Source organism: Acromyrmex echinatior, chromosome 1 (genome assembly GCF_024713525.1).
Source record: "Acromyrmex echinatior isolate Ae372 chromosome 1, ASM2471352v2, whole genome shotgun sequence".
Lineage (NCBI taxonomy): Eukaryota > Metazoa > Arthropoda > Insecta > Hymenoptera > Formicidae > Acromyrmex > Acromyrmex echinatior.
The window spans coordinates 27,648,752-27,670,719 of record NC_141852.1 but is presented as its reverse complement, the minus strand read 5'-3'; the positions used below and the strand labels follow the sequence as shown (position 1 = coordinate 27,670,719).

At 31.6% G+C, this 21,968-nt stretch overlaps 3 protein-coding genes across 4 annotated transcripts; 1 reads left to right on the top strand and 2 right to left on the bottom strand.

Moving 5' to 3' along the window:
• Nucleotides 1-2,196: 2,196 nt before the first annotated feature.
• On the top strand, nucleotides 2,197-14,436 carry Tsf3 (Transferrin 3). The gene is made up of 15 exons (XM_011059739.2): nucleotides 2,197-3,925; nucleotides 4,510-4,612; nucleotides 5,739-5,872; nucleotides 6,102-6,229; nucleotides 6,300-6,444; nucleotides 6,632-6,789; nucleotides 6,948-7,069; nucleotides 7,240-7,391; nucleotides 7,828-8,074; nucleotides 8,157-8,305; nucleotides 8,405-8,572; nucleotides 8,804-8,911; nucleotides 8,986-9,116; nucleotides 9,201-9,356; nucleotides 12,930-14,436. The coding sequence occupies exons 1-15, from the start codon at nucleotides 3,814-3,816 to the stop codon at nucleotides 13,113-13,115; spliced, it is 2,199 nt and encodes a 732-aa protein (XP_011058041.1). The 5' UTR covers nucleotides 2,197-3,813; the 3' UTR covers nucleotides 13,116-14,436.
• On the bottom strand, nucleotides 9,389-11,435 carry LOC105148177 (isoaspartyl peptidase/L-asparaginase). The gene is made up of 3 exons (XM_011059738.2): nucleotides 11,264-11,435; nucleotides 11,037-11,167; nucleotides 9,389-10,314 (listed from the first exon to the last, which is right to left on the bottom strand). The coding sequence occupies exons 1-3, from the start codon at nucleotides 11,433-11,435 to the stop codon at nucleotides 9,820-9,822; spliced, it is 798 nt and encodes a 265-aa protein (XP_011058040.2). The 3' UTR covers nucleotides 9,389-9,819.
• Nucleotides 11,602-20,669, bottom strand: LOC105148176 (cytoplasmic dynein 2 intermediate chain 1). 2 transcript variants are annotated; one of them, XM_087404538.1, is made up of 17 exons: nucleotides 20,505-20,669; nucleotides 18,900-19,655; nucleotides 18,708-18,827; nucleotides 18,455-18,621; nucleotides 18,105-18,255; nucleotides 17,899-18,039; nucleotides 17,683-17,823; nucleotides 17,237-17,548; nucleotides 16,986-17,158; nucleotides 16,682-16,895; nucleotides 16,446-16,597; nucleotides 16,224-16,363; nucleotides 16,078-16,136; nucleotides 15,860-16,014; nucleotides 15,648-15,780; nucleotides 15,415-15,560; nucleotides 11,602-11,738 (listed from the first exon to the last, which is right to left on the bottom strand). In XM_087404538.1, exons 1-16 carry the CDS (start codon nucleotides 20,514-20,516, stop codon nucleotides 15,438-15,440), a joined length of 2,949 nt encoding a protein of 982 aa, XP_087260664.1. In that variant the 5' UTR covers nucleotides 20,517-20,669; the 3' UTR covers nucleotides 11,602-11,738; nucleotides 15,415-15,437. The 2 variants fall into 2 exon arrangements, with proteins under 2 accessions (XP_087260664.1, XP_011058037.2); XM_011059735.2 differs by lacking the exon at nucleotides 11,602-11,738 and having other exon boundaries at nucleotides 14,194-15,560.
• Nucleotides 20,670-21,968: the final 1,299 nt, after the last annotated feature.

Genomic DNA, 21,968 nt, shown 5'->3' with positions numbered 1-21,968 from the left:
CATTGATACGCAAGCATGTGCACGAGGCTGTGTATATGTACGTGTGTGTATGTGCATGCATATATGATATACTAGAGATATCGCTATGATACACGCAAATACTATAGAGATGTACTGAAGATATATTGAAGACATACTGATACATACATCTCAGAATAACTATATATCGATAACGATATATCGCTAGAAGCTCCCTGCGAAAGTCTATGGGATATGAAAGTACGGATACAGATTCTGAAGAAATACTATGTACATCACAGACATATCTCAAATATCTTGACGACGTATTCAACATATGTTTGCGATATTTTTCTAACGTTGTTAGAATGTAGATGGCTGTCTGGCTATTGTCAAATTTAACCATTGTTTTAGTAAAAAATAATGACACATTTAGTAGCAGCAATGACGACTCACGTTAGGTTAAATTTAACTATATATATTTAACAGTGTATTTATAAATGCTCTGGTACAATAGATTTCTTAATTTAAATCTAAATAGTCATTAACTTATTAAAATTAATATCTCGCTTCGCGGGGAATAGATGCGTTTTTTTCTGCAAGATTCTTTCGTTTCGTATCAAAACGCGTCTAATGAGCATTTTATCAATATTAAAATTAAGGTCATCACCGTGTAGGGTTTACTTCCAAAAATATAGAACTATTTTCGTGCATTGTTGAAATAAGAAATTTTGTTTCAATTTTGTATCACGAATTAAAATTTGTAACTCAAGAAATTGTTTTTCAATAAAAAAAAATAAGACTCACTTTCTTTCAATTTCATATAATTGACAAAAATGAGCTTGAAACTCTTAAACTTACATTGGATTGAAAAAAATAGGAATTACGTCATTTCAATCCTTGTTATTGTTTAAAATGGATGACTTATTTTTTTCATAAAACTTGTTTTTGATTGAAAGAAATAGGAATCCCATGTCATGTATTAAAATGGATTTAAACAATATACTTATGCATGAATTGAGATGTATTTTAAAAAATCAAGAATTTGGATTGAGCAATGATCAAACGAATCTATTTCAATTAAAGAAAGGATGGAGGAGAGAGAGGGAGAGAGAGAGACAGAAAGAGAGAAAATGAAGTATATAATATTACTATGTAGAGCAAAAATTTTTTTTCGTTTTGTTTATTGTCTCACGGTTAAATATTACATTTTATAATAAATAGTCTTATCTTTTTTATACGACGTTTAACATTTAAAAATGCTTGTATAATATTCTTAGAGAATGAACTACATTCTAAATAAATATTCTCTCTACTAATATCGCGCTCCAATTGTAATATATACAAGATACAATATGTAATATATAATATATATAATTATTTTATATTATTATACAAATATTATATTCGTAAATTTTAACTCTTCCCAGAAGATCATTACAACGGATGAATCTGCAAATAAAGCGCATCTGTGCGCAGACAAAAATTTAAATACCGACAATGATAAAATCTTATCACATTGCACAGCTAATTGTGATTCATTCGTGAAACTGTTATCATTTTACCGCCTACCAATGTTATATAATCAATTTGTTAGACACAGCAACATCTACTAATATACAATAATATTTGTAACTAATTTACATTAATAATAATTAATACTATATTAATACAAAGAAAAAGAACGCACAAGAGCGATAAAAACTGTAATTGCGGCTTTATTAATGAGTATGACTCATTTACACGTGTACGTGAACCGTTTCTATTGAATATATTGAAGTAAATTATTCAGTTAAAAAGATACACGAGAGAAGATAAAGTGAATAAATTATACTTCTATTATGAACGAATTGATTATCAAGCATGAAGCGAAACTTTTTTCTATGAAAATTTCTTTGATACACTATCTTTCTTTAACGATTGAGATATACATCGATATTAGCGAACATTCGAAATTAATCATAAAATAATGTAATTATAATGTAATTATAAAATAATAATGTAATTATAAAATAAATCATTTTAATACTCATAAATTCAATTTCATATCTTCTTTAACAACGTGATAACGAGAAATGCGCTACACACTGTTCCAGTCATTAATTATTGAAGCAGCGTTATCTAAAAAAAACATTTAGAATCCGTATATCTAAAGAAGACATTACAAGAAGTTAAAAGCTCTGAGAAAGAAGCTGGTCTCAAAAAATAGGAAACAAAAATCCACAGAATTTTGCGAAAATATGATTTTAATACGCGACTTGAATAATTCTTCAGCAACATTTCTCATTTTATAAAAATCTCCTCGGAATATTTCTCCTATTAGAACAGCGAATAATTCCATCTTATTGTTAGTTTCTCTCTTTCTTTCCTTTTCAACATGATTCGCCGTCGCTTTCGTAACGCATCACACGTATTACGCAGAAGTTTCTCGTTATTGTCTTGATCTCTTTCCTCTCTCTCTCTCTCTCTCTCTCTCTCTCTCTCTCTCTCTCTCTCTCTCTCTCTCTCTTTCTCTCCCACCAGATTTAATCATTCCAGCTCCCCGCATACTTGGACTTTCCTGACCGATCAGCGCCGGGTATCATCAGCTACTCGTGATACATGCCGCTGGACAGTTAGAAACTTCGATCGTCTGCTTCGTTCGGGATTCGTGGGCCTTCATGTTCAGTGCGGTTATTTTATACTCGCGATTGCGTGTCAGATGATATTTTCAACCGCGAGTTCTCGCGATCTTCTCACGGGCATATTCTCAGCAGAACACGCCGCTCTCGCGTTCGTCTGCCTACGGAACGCCGTAGATAAACAAGAAGAGCGAAAAAGAATCTCAGTGTAAAAGCACACGATGGAAGAGTTGAAAGATCGAACGCGAGTCAGCATTTTTCAAGATTGGAGTAACAGGAGAAATGGGCCTTTGTGAATTTAAGCATTTTAATCTGAAAATTTTCGAAGTGATTCAACTATTCAAGAGATCGACGATACTTGAGAATTTACCGAGGAAAATATATTTCAAAACTTATTGTTAGACGTGAACAATTTCAAATTGGAGAGAAATTAACTTTCGTTTTTAATTATAATCAGTTGTGAATTATATGTGAATTCAGTGATATAAGCGATCTGGACGGTTCTACAAAAAAAGGCATTCCTTGCGTCGGCAAAAAGTCTCAAGGACGGAAAGCGAAAGTGTGCGGTTCTACCTAGGCATCTACTATATTTTGGCACCGACAACATTTCAGCAGAAACGCGTGCTCCAAACACAAAAGCATGCATTGTTGTCCTATTCGTTTCGCGAAAATTATACACGTCGATATTGATTGAAAAATCGATACTTTTTGGATAACAAATTATATCTCGACTTAATTCGATTTTTACGTAACAAGAAAAAATACATATTTACGCTGAGAGAGAATACTTTATTTTACATATACGTATCGTGAGCACATCTATTGTTTATCTTAAGAAAGATGATCGTTTGAAACATATTATTGTCGGCGATTAGATATCACGTGGAAGAGTGTATCTAAAAATGAACGTTATTATTCCATATTAGTCCTTCTTATTGTTAGATATATTTTATTGACATATTGAAAGATATCTCAACTCTTTGAAAATAATGCGAAAACTTTTTGCGCGTAAGACATTAAATTAAGTGAATAATTATTTATTGTAATTATATATAACGTTTAGAATACAAGCGGCTTCACTTGGTCCAGCAAAATATAACTCAGTGATAACTGTATCATATTATTGTTCTTTGATAACAGTGATCATATCAAATAATCATGAGAGTGCGGTGGCGCTAATTGGAAAATCTTTTTTTTGGGAAATTCTGTTAAACAGACGATTTTATTCAAAAGGATGATAGCAGAGCGAAGATCGATCATGGATTTTCGTATAATTTGTTGGTTCATTTTCTCTCTTGTCACAGCTTTCGTAAATAGTTACGAATATGTCAGTGCTGCTAACAAGTGTAAGTAAAACGGAAATTGCGAAATTAGTATTCTTGTTATCACAGTGAGGACTGCGAAATATGTCATATTTCGAAATTTTGTCCAAGTAAATTAATCCATAGATGGCAAATAAATATTATTAATAAGAAAATTTTTATTATGGAAAAAAAAATAATTCTTCATTTCGCGATTAAACCGCTAAACTGTATATTTACTAATAACATACAAGTTTTATCGTAAAAGGTAATTGCAAGGTTGCTGTGTATGCAGCTTGTGTGTGTGTTTTATGATTAATTATTGTTTTATTATTTTTGCGTACTTCTTGCCAGGCAAGCATCTGAAATACGTTTACATCTATTGAAAAATTTATAAAATTGAACTCCTCTGTATCAATAATATATTTTTCTCCAATATCATTATAATAATCAACAATATAATAACAATAAATTGTTTCTTTACATAAACGTTAACAAATTTGTTTTTGAACGTGTAAAAAAAGATAAACAATACATATATAATAATCAATATAAAATACGTATTCTCAAAAATATTTCTTGTCTATTAAAAAAAATCCTGTATACAAAATATAAAATCAATGTTTTAGGGTCACTGTGCTTAGTCGATAGTGTACATACTACGTCAAGAATTCTTTCACTCTGCCCGAAATTGGCTAAGAGTCCGATAGAATGTGTTATAGAAACTGATAGGCAAGTATGACACATAATGACACGATAAAATTTTCTACGATGGAAGTTTTTTTAATATTCTTAATATTTGGAAACTTTTGTTTCTTTTTTTGTTCTAAACAAGTTAAAAGATTACATTTCGTAATAATATATTATAACAATAGACGTGTTATGAGTTATAAGATTATTTTGAGACGAAAATTCTAATCCCAAAATGTCAAGGTTGTAATAATTTTTTAATCGTTTAAAGTTAGCGAATTATACCGCCTAAAATTTGTTCGAGTATGATATGTCGCAAAATGTTAAAAATGAAAGCTAATTATTGCCTCTTGTAAATATCAATATAAATATATTATGTATGCAAAGATACAATTACTGACATTGCTAATTATTGATATTTCTTATGTTAAAAAATATTTTCCCTCGGTATTAAGATTTTCGTCTCAAAATAATCTCTGAAATTTTCCCTTAAGCATTCCTTGTTCCTATCTTTACGGGACATTCTGTATATGTATATACATCATTATATGAGTCATTTAGAAAATTAACTTGGCGCCAATTGTAGATATCAAATCTTTTATACGATTGATACATATCATTAAAGTTAAATAACAAAAATAGTACCATTTGGTTTTTTTTGTTTTTTTTAATATGATAGAATTTAACTTGGCTAGTTAGGATTGTAGCATTTAGGTTTTAATTTTTAATTTGGTAAAATAATTTTTTTCGAGGAGTAATGATTTTTGTCAAAGAATTAAAGCTGCTATTATTTGGTTGGAATTTGGAATAAGAAGAAGACTTTCAATAAAAATATATCTTTGAAAAAGAAGAATTAAAATTATTACTTGGGTTGGAATAATAAAAAGATATGCAACGTGTAAAATCACTTAGGTTTTACTCGAGAAGCACATATAATATATTTTTGCTATTTTTAGCACCTTTTTTTATCTTATACATAAAATATATATGCGTATGTGTACATAAAACGTGAATCATTTGGAAAATAATTTTCTATTACTAAAAAATTCGTTGAAAATATGGCTTTTTCAGAAAGACCGATTTGATTGCAAAACTTGCAAATTGGTCAATTTTCCAAATGCGAGTGTATTAGAAAATATATTTCTTATATTAAAGTAATTCTTTATAGATTCGGCTGTTTACGTCGAGTAGCCAATGGTGATGTCGATATCACTGTATTGGAGCCAGAAGAACTTGTGGCGATAAGAAACTACAAACTATACAGTGTACTAGTCACGAATGAATTAAGACTCTTCTCAGATGGTAATTATTAAGATAAAAAATTACGAGAAGCACATAAAGTGCCTGAACTTTGTCGATATAAATTTCAATTTAAATTTCAATCACTAATTTTTGGACAAATTTAAATTGTAACTATTTAAGAAATTTATTTATTTCAAATCAATTATTGTAAATAATCGGGACCGATGATATCAAAAAATTAACTACATTAAAATTACAATGATCTCAAATGACACATTCTTTTTTTTAGAGGACCATCGGTTTAAGGTAGTCGCCATAGCACACAAAAATGTGCAACGCATATGGAATGTCAAGGGAAAACGATTGTGTCATCCCGGTTTAGATACAGTCGATGATTGGACTAAAATTTTCTCAATGGTTGGTGAACTCTTTTTTTGTATCAACATTCTTTGGAATCGTGTTTATCTGTCGATCTCTCATATTTCAGTACTTTGAGAATCTGATAATTAAAAAAGAATGCGACGCAAATATGACGCTGTTCGAGAACAGAGTGCATGCTCTGTCCAACTACTTCGAAACGGCTTGCATCGCTGGCCCTTGGTCGGCAGACACAGCATTTGATTATCAATTGAGTATGTATTCAGTTACAAACATATGCGAATACAAACATTCCATTTTAAATGCGTGTGCATATTTAGATTTATTTATAATCATTATATAATTTATATTTATACAATATAATTTATACAACATGTAACGAAAGTTTTCATTTCATCGTGTACGAATAAGTGTCGGAAAAATCCTTATTATCATTCGCAGAATCGAGATATAGGAATCTCTGCGCCGCTTGCGAGAAACCAGCTAGCTGTTACAACACCGACAAATATTATGGACGGGAAGGTGCTCTGTTGTGCCTCACCGATGGCATAGGCGACGTTGCCTGGGTCAGATTAGGAGACGCTCGCGTACACTTTAAGGTAACTAACAAGTCAACTTACAGACAATGCAATTGCAATGTCTTTGAGAGAGGTGAGCTCAGAAAGAACCGATCTCGTTCTAAGTTATTCTAAAAAGTTATCATTTAAATGGATTGCAATGCAACTCGCGGTACTAACATCTAACGTACTTGGCACAGACACAGATGATCGATGTGCAAGATTACAAATTTCTATGTCCGGACGGCACCACGAGATCGCTAAACTTTGAGGAACCCTGCATCTGGATATCTAAACCATGGCCGGTCATTGTAGCTAGACCGTAAGTGTTCTCTCTAAGTTCTTTGGAATGAGATTCACCATTAAGAATTAATGAAGTTTTACGTCGCTCCTTCATGAAATAACTTCATATTTTAATTTTTTTTAACATACGATTTATGTATTATAGAAATTATGTATTGAAATATTTTAAAAAGTTTTCCTTTTCTTCAGATCGAATGCTGAGAATATCGCCCATATGATGAATTCGATGATGAACAGAACGTTCAGTTGGGAATCCAGTGTCTTACAGTTGATGGAGAACTATTACATTACCTCTACTGATGTGAAAGATTTGCAAACGCCCGATGATTACTTACATCGATGTAATGTATATACAACATGGTTATTTATCTTTGACTTTTTGTAACAAGTAATTTGTTAAAATATTGTATATAATCTATTATTTGTTAATCACTGAACAACTACATAATTATCAATTTCATAAACTTTCCTCGCACTTGATAACGTTTATTATAACTATATAATTTGTTAAATAGAGTTTTTCGAACCGCATAAACATTTTAATGTATGCAATTTGTTAATCTCTATTTATCAAAAATCTGTTAATAATTTAATTATTAATTATTAATTTAATTGTTAGCTAAGACTTTCACTTGAGACAGTGAAAAAACTTTAATTAAAATTAGAATCAATATATAAAAGTTCCTTATAAAAAAAATCTTCTAGAAATGTTTATGAATATAATATGATAAATAATATATTTCGTTTGTTTCAACAATGTGGATGTTCTGATCAAAGATCCAAACTTCTTGAGCGCTAACGTTCGAACGGGTTGTTTACCATCAAGAGACGTACGTTGGTGTCTGGTATCTAATCTCGAAAAGCGTAAGTGCAGCTGGCTAAGAGTCGCTTCTATCGTTTATGGCGTGGAACCGTTGATCTCCTGCCTTCAAGAAACTAGTAGAGAAGCATGCGTAGAGGCCGTCCGGGAAGGAAGAATGGACATTTTTTTGGCGCGGCCTGAAGAGCTTCTCGGAAACAAAATGTAAATACCTAAATATTAGCGGACCAATGTAAACATGATAAATAAAAATTGAAAATATTTTTTCACATCGTTTCTCTCGCAGAATGGGTTTGAAGCCTATTATCCACGCGATGGTGCACAGCCGGCAAGAATTGAATAGGATTGCGGCGGTTGTCAAGAGGAATTCCAGATTCAGAGTTATAAAGGATCTTAAAGGTGCCAAGGCGGCCTTCACGGGCTACAGAAGCGTCGGTGCGATTATATAAATGGGATATAATTTCGTATTTCGCAGTTTCAGTTACCCCAGAATTGTTTTTAATCCATTTCGCCGTTATGGTCTCTTGGTCCCAGGTTGGAACGCTTTTGTAACGTTAATGAGGAACGAGTCGAACGGAAATTGGGACTGTTCGGATGCGCAGGCTATTTCAAAATTCTTCAAAGATAGCTGTGTCCTCGGATGGAATAATAAAAATAATGGCAACGAGCTCCCGGCTAATTTACATTCGTTATGCAAGGAAGGTAAGATATAGAGAACACATACAGTCTCACATACACACACAATTATAAACATGTGCAATGCGCTCGTAAATGAACTATAATCATAAAGATATGGATGCATTGCATAAGTAAATATATATAATAGACCGTTTAAACTCTCACGACTCGTTAAGAACAATATATAGAAGAGAGACATAAAACACGTTATGATTAATGAGTTGATGGATAATCAAAATTGCAATCTCGTTACAGGTGCGGAATATGCTGATGACGATCTAAGTACTTTTAATTACTTGGCTTCCGGTGTCGTCGACGTTGCCTTCGTCAATTTAAAAGTCATAGAAAACAAAACGGAAGCTGGTGAGTTGAGTCGATTAATTGTTTCGATTAACTATCTTTATTATAGTTTTATCTAATACCTTCTAATATCACAGGTGATTTTTATTACGAGAGAATTGATAATAAGAATATAAATCGTTTGCCTAAGTACAGAGTATTAGGTCCGACTTTGGCGGAAGCTATAAAAAGAGTTCCGTATTTGCTCGCTTGGGCGCCTCTCGGATCGGTATAACTATTTCCTCTTCAACGTATGATTTAGCTAATATTAGATGTTCTTATTGCAAATATGAATTTTTTTTTGTCTTGGCAGATAATGGCACACGAGAATATCACGGATCTAAGACGCCAAGAAATTTATACAATGCTAATTGAAATGGATAAGATATTTGGAAGAAAATTCAATGGACAAGCACCCACATTCTTATTATACGGGCCTTACGAGGATAATCATGGTGTTATCTTTCCTGTAAGTTGAGTACGGATTAATTTTATTTCACGAAAAAAAATTTATGTAACTCTAATACATGTTAGATCATCAAATTAATTATACTAATTATATTGAATGATCAAGCTGGTTGTTCGATGTCAAAACTTTTTCAGCAATGTCATTATGTTTGAGCGTCCTACATAATTATTTTGATGGTTTAGCATAATTATTTTCTAGTTAACTAAAGTTTTAGATACTTCAGCAAAACTGTTTTTTTTTTCCATATAGTAAAAACATTGTCGTAAAAAAATCAGATTAGATTATTCCAAATTGAATCAGTAAAGTTCACTCTGTATATAACAGAAAGGAAGAAAAAAGGAATTATGTGCTGGATATTAAAGATGCAAATAAATATTGAGATGCAATTGATTTATTTTAGTTAGAGAGTTTATTGCAGCTCTGACTAAAATCTAACGATTCTCTGGTGAATCGCGCATTTGATCTAATTTGAATCTTCACACATGCAGTCTAACGGTCGCTCGACGACATCGATTTTTTCTGAGAAAATCTCGTTCCTCGCGCATCCGTAATACACATAGCCTTTGACGCAATACGCCCAAGGAAAATGTGCGCACTTAAAGGATACTGATGGTATTCCTTTGTCAGTCAACGCGATTACACCTATGTCGGATTCCGATGGAAATGATCCTTCGGTTTTTTTTTCCAAGTCTTTTAACACGTCAGCAACCACTTCGTCGATCGACATCGCCTTTCGCCGCAGTCGTCGTAAGATCTTCTGGGCTGGCGCGTATTTATAAATAGTTTTATCGCAACCCGAAACAGACACACAGCCCCATTTATTAGCGTAAATACCGCAACCGATCGCTGTTCCAGTCGCACTCACGATTCCATGCAGCTTTCCTGGTTCTCCAGCTGTCGAGGTTCCGCTAGCCAGACGTTTTTTCCGATCATATGCCACTGCTCCAACCGCGCCAAGCTAAAGTAATTTTCTTTAAAAGTCTCATAAAATGTTCGTGCGGTAATCACAATAAAAAAATATTTTAATTACCTAAAATATTCAGAGCAAAAATATATTAGATCCATAAAGAAAAAAAAAGAGAGAAAAAAAGATTTAGATTTTGACGAAAGACACTTTTTTCTTCTATCTCTTTATCTCTCTTCCACAAATTATAGGCTTGTCAGACTAGTAAAAACATAAAAACATAAGCTATAATGTATAAAATTTTACATTATATGTATATAAGAGTTATTACAGATACGAGTTTGTATTTAAAATATCTGAAAATTTAGGAAATTTTATGGCGTTTTCTCTTGGGATACATTGAGTGCAGTCTCGCACAGCACCAGTTGTGTATAAGCGCAACTTAGCTACATTACACTAGAGTGATGCACACCATGGTGTACATTACATCATTATTACACTAAAACCCTGTTCCCACTTGACTTCCCTTTTTAAATTTTAAATGTCACACTGACTCTACATGTCCCTTTGAGACAGTGTAGCAAAATCTCACTTCGTGCATAAAATTTGCACTACACCGTAGCCACGGAAACATGATACACTGTCCGAGTGTTGCACTAGTGAGCAATAATGCAGCCAAGAGAAAACGCTATTAGATAAATCAAAAAAAATTTGAAAATTATACTTTTGTTTGAATATTCCATTATGTAATTCGCCATTATGATAAATTTATTAACCTGTATAAAATCAGGTGCAATTTCCAAGGATTTGTCTATCTCAGCGACTTTGAGAGCACTTTCCTCCTTGTCTCTTTCAATTACACATTCCGGTATGCATTCTTTTTTATTGGATTGTTTGTCCCCATCGTCTAAAAGCTCTCTTTCTTGTATCTTGTGCTTCTTATGTTCATCAGTCGCGATTAATATTTTTAAAATTATAGTTCGTTTTTTTCTCTATCCTTTACCGTTATTTCCTTCTTCGTGCAAGGATGTCTTCGAATCGGACATAACGATCAATTGGCCAGGTGACAAAGTAGGAATGCCTGATTCCATACTAAACTTTTGCGCTCCAGCTTCGACTATCAATACATGTTCCGTTTGCTGCAAGACCATTTTGGCTACGAGAGTGTAAAGCATTGAAATTTAAGCAGGTGATAAATAAACATAATCATTTCTTTGATGTAAGCGATTTGCTAAGAAAGACAGACCTAATGTTATAGGATGTGCTATATTACGAACGGCACCCACACAACCTACGCGAAGATCATTCGTCATTATCGCGGCATCCATCACGACCTCTCCATTGACATCCAAGGAGCCTCCGTATGCACAGTTAAAGTATTTTTTGCTCTCCATGTGACAAATTGCACGTTCAACCGCATCCAGCGAATAGCATCCTTTAGTTAGATCGTGATACGCCGCTATTGCGGCTTTCTTTACCTAATTCATCATAAATATTCAATCACCATTTTCATTTCTAAACAATATTTGTATTACTTTAAATACGAAACGCCACTACGTTTAAAATGTTGAATTAATTCATTTAAGTATAAAATGTTGAACTAATTCATTTAAATATAAAATGTTGAATTAATTCATTTAAATATATTATGTATATTTAAATGAATTAATTTCAGAAATGATAATTGTGTGCCGATATGGTTGTCGGACTTTCAATGCAATCAATCTGAAATATTAATAATCCCCTCAAATTTTCCAAATTTAATCTCAAAAAACTGTAATAAACTTACTCTCGGCCGAGGCAATATTTTTCGCAATAAGATTATTACAGTTTTTTAAGATTAAATTGGGGGATTATTAATATTTCAGATTGATTGCATTGAGAAAGTTCGACAACCAATTATCGGCATGCAATTATAATTTCTGAAATTAATTTATTTAAATGAATATACATAATAGTTCAACGTCTTAATATTCAGACCGTAGTGGCGTTGCATATTTAAAATAATGTATCTAACATAAACGGTCTTATTTCCAATCTTGTTAATATTTTTATTGTTTCTACAAAAAATCTTTTCCTAATTTTCTCAAACGGCATAATCTTAAAGTATTAAAAAAGTGCCATCTAAATAATACTGAAGTAATGGTCTGTATTATAGACTTTTTTGGGGCTATGCAAAGTTGTTTTCCTAGAATCTTATGTTGTTTAAAGTGTATAATGTGAATAGTGAATAATTTAACCTCATCAAGCATAAATTTCCGTGCGTATTGAGGTATTCTCCCAGCACCTCCATGAACAATGATAACCGGATTTACTCCCTTTTTCTTCTTTTTCTTGATTCGAGCCTCGGCACCGATTCTGGCCAAGATTTTACTGATCCAGGCGCAATAATCGCACATTATATCAGTAACGTGTGTTTCAGGATTTTCATTGCCTTTTAACATCTTTCTTTGCAAAAATCTAAAGCGTCCGTCGAACGAAAACCAAATACTGGTGAATTTTACTCGAATTGGGATTACGCGAAAGTGTCACATATGTGTCATTCTCGTATAAAAAATTATGACGATGTTATTTTATTTTTTCGATAGTAAAATATACAACGTTAACGTATAATAAGTAAATACGATTGCATTTGAGTACGATAATAAATATGAATTTTCTTATCGCAGGATGGCACAAGCTACTTACAGCTACACGGTCATCAGACATTAAAGGGACGCAGTTACGACCAAATTGTAGAAGAATTTGTGAAACAAGAAATTTGCAATGCTGCTAATGCATGGATTTCTTGTCCAGAGATTCTTTTCCCATACATGATTATAATCTTCGCTCTAAACAGATTATTGAACTGCTGACGATGGATAGATAGATTACGCTCTCTATACAATGCCATATAAATAGGGTAGTTCATTATTGGTGACGTAATATAATTTCGCATAAAAAGATGAATTTTTTTTCAAGCAGTTTTACTTTCGAGAAAATCAAATTTAAAGATTGGATAATTAAGTAATTAGTAACAAGTTAATTAAGTTTGCCGTACATCGAAAGATAATTAAATATCAATTACTATGAAAAATGTAAAAATTCTTATAAAAAATGTAACTTTTCAATTTAACAATTTTAACATATATGCTTTAAATATTTGTCTACGTTATTATGAATAATAATTTACATGAATAATTTTTTAAAGTATTGTGTAGAATATATTGTATTTACATATATTTATATTTCTTTGTATACATTTATATTATGTATATATACATGCATGATATGTATATATATACATAATATAATATATACATATGTGTATACATTACGTATATGTATACATATAGGCCTATATTCAAAATGCGCTTATAACGATGTTAGAGCGCTTATATACTATACTATGGTTGCGTTCAGTAGAGAACGTTTATTTTGCAACTATTGGATGTTTTCTTCGCGCTAATTGGATTATATTTTTAGATCTAGAAAAATGATCCTATCTCAGCAGACAATCATAAACGGTTACAAAACTGTTGTGTCCTGCTGAACGCAGCCATTATTTTACGTTACGCATATTAGAGAATTTTAGAAATAAAAACACATTTCTGAATATAGGCTATAATACATACATATACGTATGTACATATTATTTTAATTTATATATGTATCCTCGTTCAACACTTTAATAATTTTTTATTTCTTTAACTAGAATATTTAATTTTTGTTATTTGTGTAACTGTTATTTAAAAATGATTGTGTAAAAAGATAATTTGAAAATTATTCAAGCTTAATGATAGAAATAATTGTTTAATAATAATAACGACTACTTAATAAAAATTGTTTAACAGATCTCGAAAATTATTATTGAAGTAGTTGAACAATTATATCAAACATATTGAAGTAGAATGAATGATGTTGAATAATTACTGCAGTTATTAAACAAACCAATTCTTTTATGAAAATTTTTTCTACATTTATTTTTAAAATAAAATCATATCATCTCAATTACATTATCAATAATGGATTACCTACATAAAAAAGCTCGATATCAAATCGGCTAGGCTATATATAAAATTCGATGTATATTTCAACTGTATAATCTTATCATTTATCCTTATTTATATATGTTTTATACGATATACTATATAAATGTATGTATAAATATGTTATGAATACTATTTTTTTTCTACATCTATTGGTACTTTTTTCCCTGGACGGAATATTGTGTATTATTACATTGTAGAAAGATACAAATAAGTGCACAAAAAAATCTCGTTTTATATATAATAAGATATATAAAATTATAACAATTCAAATGTACTTGATTGCACATTGGAAAAATTCAATATTATTCAAAGTTATCAAAGACAATTACTATTAAATATTATCTTGAAAATCTTACAAATTACAATTTCGGAATAACGTAAAATTCTTTATCTCTCGTTAATTGAGAGCACGAATTTCAACTTGTGTGTCTAATAAGGGAACGATTGGAACTGTCCCTCCGATTGTAATGAGCTTTGGATATAGAGCATGAAAAAATACTATACCCATATTTTTTGTTTAAGTTTATCTCGAGGTTTAGGAGATGAACATCCCGTCAAAAATAATGGATTGTATCATTTTTCTTAAATATCTTTTAAACTACGAGGTATACCTAAAACTTAGTTTTAAAAGTTGTATAGTTTTTTATGCTCTGTATAACGGCATAAAAGACATGTTGCAAAAATCAATTTTACAAATTGTTATAAACATATTAAAAATTGATTTTTGCAACATGTCTTTTATGTAAAATTTTTATATAACTTTTATATAAAATATTTTTGGATATACCTCGTGGTTTAAAAGATATTTAAGAAAAACGATACAATCCATTATTTTTGAAGGATTGTTTCATCTTCTAAACCTCGAGATAAGCACAAACAAAAAAATATGAGTCTAATATTTTTTCATGCTCTACAACATATCCAAAGTTCATAAAAATCAATTGAGGAATTCCAATCATTCCCTTGTAAATATTACTTTCTGTGACTAGCATCTTAATTATCTATTGCAATAATTGCAAGTGCACATATACACTGGAAGTATAAAATCTGTGAATCTTTCTATATCCAATTCTCGAAAATAACAATATAATTCTAAACAAATTATTAATGCCTGTATTCTCACTTTATTAATATATATATTTTCCTCTATGATATTGAAACGTATCGCGAAAATATGTCTAGTTCTTGTAAAAATTCCTCTTTCTTTGAGTAATAGAAATCTTTCTTCAGTTTATGTATTTCTATGTTACCAGATTCCATGCCAATAGCCTAAAAAAATATATATTTAAATTAATTTATAACATAGAAAAATCTCTTTCGAGTTTAAGATGTTAACTTTTTAACTTTTAAACTTACCAGATATTGATTCGTCATATCTTGATCTATTATGCAAGGGGATAGCTGCATGCTGCTTATCTTTCCCCACTTTCCCATAGGTAATATATGTATAGGGCAGATATCACTCTTACTCAAATCCCATACATGAATTCTGTTAAATTTATAAGTTTCGTAATTGCTCCATCTTATTTTATTTGCAATTTTATTCATTTTATGAAAGGTGTACTTACCGAGAACTATTATCCAGAATATATACAGTCAACGGTTTCGTTTTCGACCATTGCAATGCTTTAATCTCGTCCGAATACTGTTCGTTTTTCAATTGTACGATCGGTCTCTCTATATTTAAATAATGAAGTCGAATTGTTCCGTCGTTACAGCCAACCTGATGAAAATCAAATTAAGATAAGAATAAAGCTTTTAAAATAAACGATGAAAGAAGTCTTACCCAGAAAAAGGATTGACCAAAAGGACAAACATCAATGCAAGTTGAAGTACCGCATTTACCTGTAATATTTAATTGAAATAAATTTGATGTTACACACAATACACGTTTGATACATACATCGAAGTAACAATATTATTTTCACTCACTTATCTCAGCTGGTTTGTATGTTAATGGATTAGTTCTATTACCAATATAAGTAGCATGCAAGACATCAGTATTGTTAGTTGCAATATAAATATTGTTTGTGTTTGCACTGTCTACATGCATATCGACAAACATGTTCATTCTAAAAGAAAATCGAGCAGTTAGAGGAATCTCAGACATGTACTGAGCTTTCCAAAAACACGTCTCAAATCTATTTTATTTACATTTCTGAGTCTTTCTTCATCAAAAACATTTTCTGATTCTTTACGAGTCTTATGTTACCCCAGTGAGAAAGCCCTAAATCATCTATATTCATACCCATGTTATGCAAAATACTCCATATTATGAGGCAACCATCTTCATCTAAACTACATATCTATTAAAGCAATTTAAAAATAATCGTGGATTAGTAGAGTTAAATTTTAACAGATCAGTATCAATACTGTAATATAATGACAACCTGAATAGGAATAAACTTGTTGCTCCTTTCTTTAGCATAAGTAGTTTCGATCTTAGACAGTACGCGTATCGCAATAACTTGCGATGTATGTGCATCTAACTCTGCCGTTGTCGTGTAAGTAGGCGTTCTGATCACCCATTCTAACTCGTTAGCTTTATCTGTAATCTTCTGATGCCACATCTCATCCTCCTTAAGGTCCCAAAGACTCAACGATCTATTTCAATATTTTATATTTCAATACTTTATATTTTTAAATTGTTGCAAAAACTATGAAAGAGATTTAAAGAAAACTCCAGTTGCATACCCATCCTCGAGTCCGGCAAATACTGTGTTGCAATTCGTTAAGTGAAAGCAACAAGCCGTAATAGGGCATTGCGAATAGAATAATTTCTTCGGCATCGAAGGTTCGGAAATATTCCAAACGCATCCGATACAACAATCAGTGATGTAATCCTGTTTACTTATAGTTTCTAATTCCTATTCAATACATAACAAATTAATTACGTTTTATTTTGAACTAATTAATAATAATTAAATAGTATAGCAGCCACGTACCTCTTCCACAGGAACGTGAATGGTGAGCAGAACTTTATTTAAAACATTCGAATAATGTATAATCTTAACTGATCTAGTAGCTAAGAATGTTACTGTATCTACAGAGAGCTTCACGAAACCATCACTGAACGCTAAGTCGCCCACATCATTTTGAAAAACGGTGCCACCATGTTCTCTCTCTTCCAACAACGATAATACAACCGCGCCCGCGCGATTAAGAAAATCGTTTAATCGCAATACATCGTACGATGGTCGTGACAAAAAATTTGTATCGTCTATTTCGTCCAAATCGTTTCCGATGCCTATTTGCTCCTGCAAATTTTTAGAACGTTCAGAATTATACTTATATATATATACGATATCTAAAGACACGGTAATGTTTCGGCGCTAAGACATGGCGCGAAACACTGCCGTGCTTTTATAGACAATAATGTTGTAACTATTACCATTTTAAATAAATTTATATCTCGTTTATCATGCAATTCTTTTCTACAAGTTACAGGAAATTGCGTCCACTTGTTCTTACAAGATACTTCATCCGTTTGTATCTCAATGTCCATATTGTCGTCGCCGGTTTGGGTAAACACCTATAGAAAACAGTATACAATATTCAATTGATCACGGTATAATTATCATAAAATGTTATATATATAATAACATACTTGTTGCGTATTTAATTTCCCGTAGTTTCTTATGAATTCATCATAAGGTATAGGATTGCATTCTAATAATGACCATTCCATAAAGTCTAGCTTTATCATTTCCAACAATTCTTCGCCTCTACTTTTTATCTTTCGCGAGTTCTGCAAAAGATAAAGGAATTTAGATATATGTATTTAATATTATGGTATGTTCTTATGTAAATTACCTCTTCACGGTGATTCTCTTTTGATTTACGAAAATCGATAAATGGTACTTGCGACAGCGGCGGAGATCTAGTAAAATCCCCAGAACGGCTATCCTCGAAGCCTTCATCAGTGGACGACGGCAAAGATTTATTTTCCATCGGTCTATCGTCACTGCTCCAAATAAATATGAACACATTAAATTAATCATATATTTTACTTTATTCTTTTTAAAATAAAACACTTTAGAGAAAAGCAAATAAAAATGTAACAATTATAGATAACAAGAAATGTGCAAGTATAATCAAGTATAATAATAAGTTTACAAGTATTCATTTATTCATCTTGATACTTGATCTTAGTTATCACAAACCTAAACGTTTTACCAACTGGCTCTCTTAATTCAGGTAACGGCGATGTATTGGATTGCGTTAAAAGCATAGATTCTACCCGTGCTGCCCGTTTTTTCGCTTCTGCTAGATCGTAATGTCCTGAATCAAGCATATGTTCCTCTTCGACTTTTGTGTGTTCCGTGCTTTTCTACAAAAATCATTTTTATAAAATTATGCATTTCGACATAGAGAATAAATATTTATATAGAATAAGTATTCAGTGAGTGATAATACCTTCTCTCGGAGACGCAATTCGATCGGTTCTAAATGAGAACTGCTTCCACTGCTATCTGATTTTTCACTAATCGAGGGAGTATCGCTGTCAGTACATTCTTGAAAGTCCGATTCATAATCCTGAAAAACAACACAAAGTAATATAATTATCATATATATCTTCATTAAAATTTTTCCTCCTTTTTTTCTTACCTCAAAATCATCTTCATAATCGTAGTCCACCTCATTCAAGTCTGCTTGTATATCAGAATGGCTATCTGTTAAAATATCTTTTTTCTGTTCTTTTTCTACGATATCTGGTCTCCTTATAGCACTGTGTAGCATTCTTATCTCGCTTGGACTTAACGTCCTGGATTTCCTACGTTCTCTGGACAACATTCGTTGCTTAGTTCGATTAGGTGCAGAGTGATCTTGCAATTTTTCTTTATCCTTTGATGCTCGAATTGCAATCTTTTCGTTAGATTTAATATTGAGCTGGTTTGTAGTCGATTTTGGCATATATATCGTACTCTGACCTCTCTTCTCTGAATATCCCACTTGTTCTCTGGATTTCCTCTTTTTAACTGTATTGTCATCGCTTGATTTTGTAACATTTTCAGGTCTTATTTTAGAAGTTGTACTTTTCTTCATTAATGAATGACTAGACGAAGTATTAAGTGGACTAGATTTCGATGTTGAGGATACTTGTTTGACAGTCTTAACTTGAGAAGATCCGGCGGATGACTTGATAGTATTTCTAATCAGTTGTGTCCTTGTCAAGGAATTCTGCAACAATTTGGATCCTCTATCTCCATCTCCTCTGTGCTCAATAGTTTGAGATTTCCTTGGAAAATTAGGATCTGATTTTTTCGATGTATCCGTATTGTTTTCGTTACTGGATGACGTTTTTGGTTTTGACCGGACACGTGTCTTGACTTCATCTTTAGATCCAATTTTTTTAGTTGCTCCCTAAAGAGAAATAAATTGATATTGGAATAAAATAGAATTTTTTATACACATAATAATTAGTTTATATACTGAAGAAGACCTGAAACAAGAGTCGAAACGTATATTAGCTTAATAAAGTTTCAATTATATCATACACTATTTTCTTGTGTTGGCTCATATTGGCATACATATTATTAGATTTACACTTTTAGGATTTTTTCTATTACTATTACTTTTATATAATTTTTTATTTTACAAACATCATATATTTGATAACAATAGTTTAATTATTAAGTTAAAAATAAATACATTTAATATTTTAATATTAAATATAATATTAAATAGTAATAATAAGAGATAACTTTATATTACTTAACACTTTAAAAAATCAGATACTTAAAAATGAACCAATCAAAGTAACATTTAAAAATGAAAAATTTTTTCATTTTTAATTTAAGCATTATTATGTGTGTACGTTACATACTCTTAGAGAGTGAAATAAATTGTACAAGTAATATTAAAATTTCTAGAATCAATTCTTATAAATAAAACACGATTAGATTGAGTCATGTCCATGCCTTCTGTATAATTAATAAAGAATACGCGCACAAAAAATATCTTTTTTATAATAAATTATATGGAATCAATACTCTCTCTTTCTCTATTATGTCTATTATCATAATCTTTACATAGCTTCGCGAAAAATGTCAATAATTTCGAGGTTGACGTAAGTGAAGTAGCTTGACAAATTCACGCGTCAGTTAATACAAACAATAGGGAATGCAATTCGCAGGTGTACATTTCTGTATCTAGAATGTAATACGCGACACGATAATCGAACTAATACGTTAAAACTGTTAAAACACTCACTTTATTGGACATTATACCGCTAATTGATCGGCGTTGACAGTTACAGTCGATCCTAAGGCAACCATGATGTAAACTAATACGACCTATGGTGGAAGGGGTATTATCCCTTCCACTATTATCTCGTGTGCTATCTACTACGTCACGCTCGTGCTCGATTTTGTGATATCTCAGGTTGTAAATTTTCAGCGATCAGTAATGGAATTCTTTTGCAAATTGATTTTGAAATTAATTTTATTGATACCAAACCCGAACAAATCCGAAATGTCGACTTCTTGAAGAATGCATTTGATCAGCAGATATCAAATGAAATTGAGATATTTCTGGAAAATAATATTAGCGATTTCGGCTGGGATACACTTAGTGCACATAAAGTTGTCATGGACAATTGTCGTGAAAATGTATTAATAGATTAAATCGTACAATCCCCAATATATTTTATTGTACTGTCAATAAAACATGTTTTGATAATTTTCATTTCGTTTTTATACTCATAGTGAATTCGGCTGGAATATACCGACCATACATTTCAAGTATCGGTACAACTGATGTGTTCGGTTGGTTGAATGGTGCGGTTCCTCGCCAGTGTCACATATTCGTCTGTACTTGATATATCTCACAAGTGGTACACAAAATGACAAATGAGACGCAGTAACCAATGAACACATTAGGAGCTGTAAGCTTATTGGCTACTGCATCACATTTTGCCGCGCGGCAAACGTTTCTGAGTCCAATGTGTAGGAGCCAAAAGGGTACTTTCCAACAAGGACACAGTTAAGGATTCAGCAAGGACACAGTCAAGGATTCATTGTAGAATCAGTAATCAGTTTACAGCGAGTTTAAGATTAGGAACATAAATCCCTAATATCGAATTCATATTAAATATTAAACATTTATTAATTTAATATTTACGTTTTTATTATGTATTTATATATTTACTTATACTACTCGAAAACGAAGCCATCGCAATAAAATTTGTATAAATTATCACAATACACATTATTCTTCTTCTTCGTTAATGGTTGGCCTTGGTTCTTGTGATCGGGATAAACGTGACCAATTGTATCCCAAAAAAAAAAGTGAAAATCGATCACCTCAAACCGGATAGATTTCTCGAAAATGTTGCAAACAGTCGAAAATGGCGAATGGAGGTTTTGGAAACTTCTTAATTTTTTTAATACTAGAATCACCTGACATAGCATATTCACATTTAAATAATATAAGATTATAATATACTATCTTTCTTTAATTCTTCTTATTTTAAGAAATTTTATATATTCAGATACTGGGGCGGGATATAATCCCTCATTTACATCTAATACTTTCTACAGGGGCCCCTCAATTGACTTGACTATTTTTCGGTCAAACCAATGCATCATTTTAAAACTACTCTTCAAACACTGGGCGTCTGCGACCATGATACGCGACCAGTATTATAGATCGGTAATGAGGTTCGCATTTCGTGAA

Excerpts from the sequence above, each read along its gene's own strand:
- Tsf3 (XM_011059739.2), top strand. The coding sequence starts at position 3,814 with ATGATAGCAGAGCGAAGATCGATCATGGATTTTCGTATAATTTGTTGG. Across the intron at positions 4,613-5,738 it reads TGTGTTATAGAAACTGATAG|ATTCGGCTGTTTACGTCGAG; the intron begins GCAAGTATGACA and ends AATTCTTTATAG. Across the intron at positions 7,392-7,827 it reads CGATGATTACTTACATCGAT|ATCCAAACTTCTTGAGCGCT; the intron begins GTAATGTATATA and ends TTCTGATCAAAG.
- LOC105148177 (XM_011059738.2), bottom strand. The coding sequence starts at position 11,435 with ATGCTTTACACTCTCGTAGCCAAAATGGTCTTGCAGCAAACGGAACAT. Across the intron at positions 11,168-11,263 it reads GCACGAAGAAGGAAATAACG|ACGATGGGGACAAACAATCC; the intron begins GTAAAGGATAGA and ends GAGAGCTTTTAG. Across the intron at positions 10,315-11,036 it reads TTGCACCTGATTTTATACAG|CTTGGCGCGGTTGGAGCAGT; the intron begins GTTAATAAATTT and ends AAATTACTTTAG.
- LOC105148176 (XM_087404538.1), bottom strand. Across the intron at positions 18,256-18,454 it reads CCAGTTGGTAAAACGTTTAG|TGACGATAGACCGATGGAAA; the intron begins GTTTGTGATAAC and ends TATTTGGAGCAG. Across the intron at positions 16,015-16,077 it reads TTGGTCAATCCTTTTTCTGG|GTTGGCTGTAACGACGGAAC; the intron begins GTAAGACTTCTT and ends GATTTTCATCAG.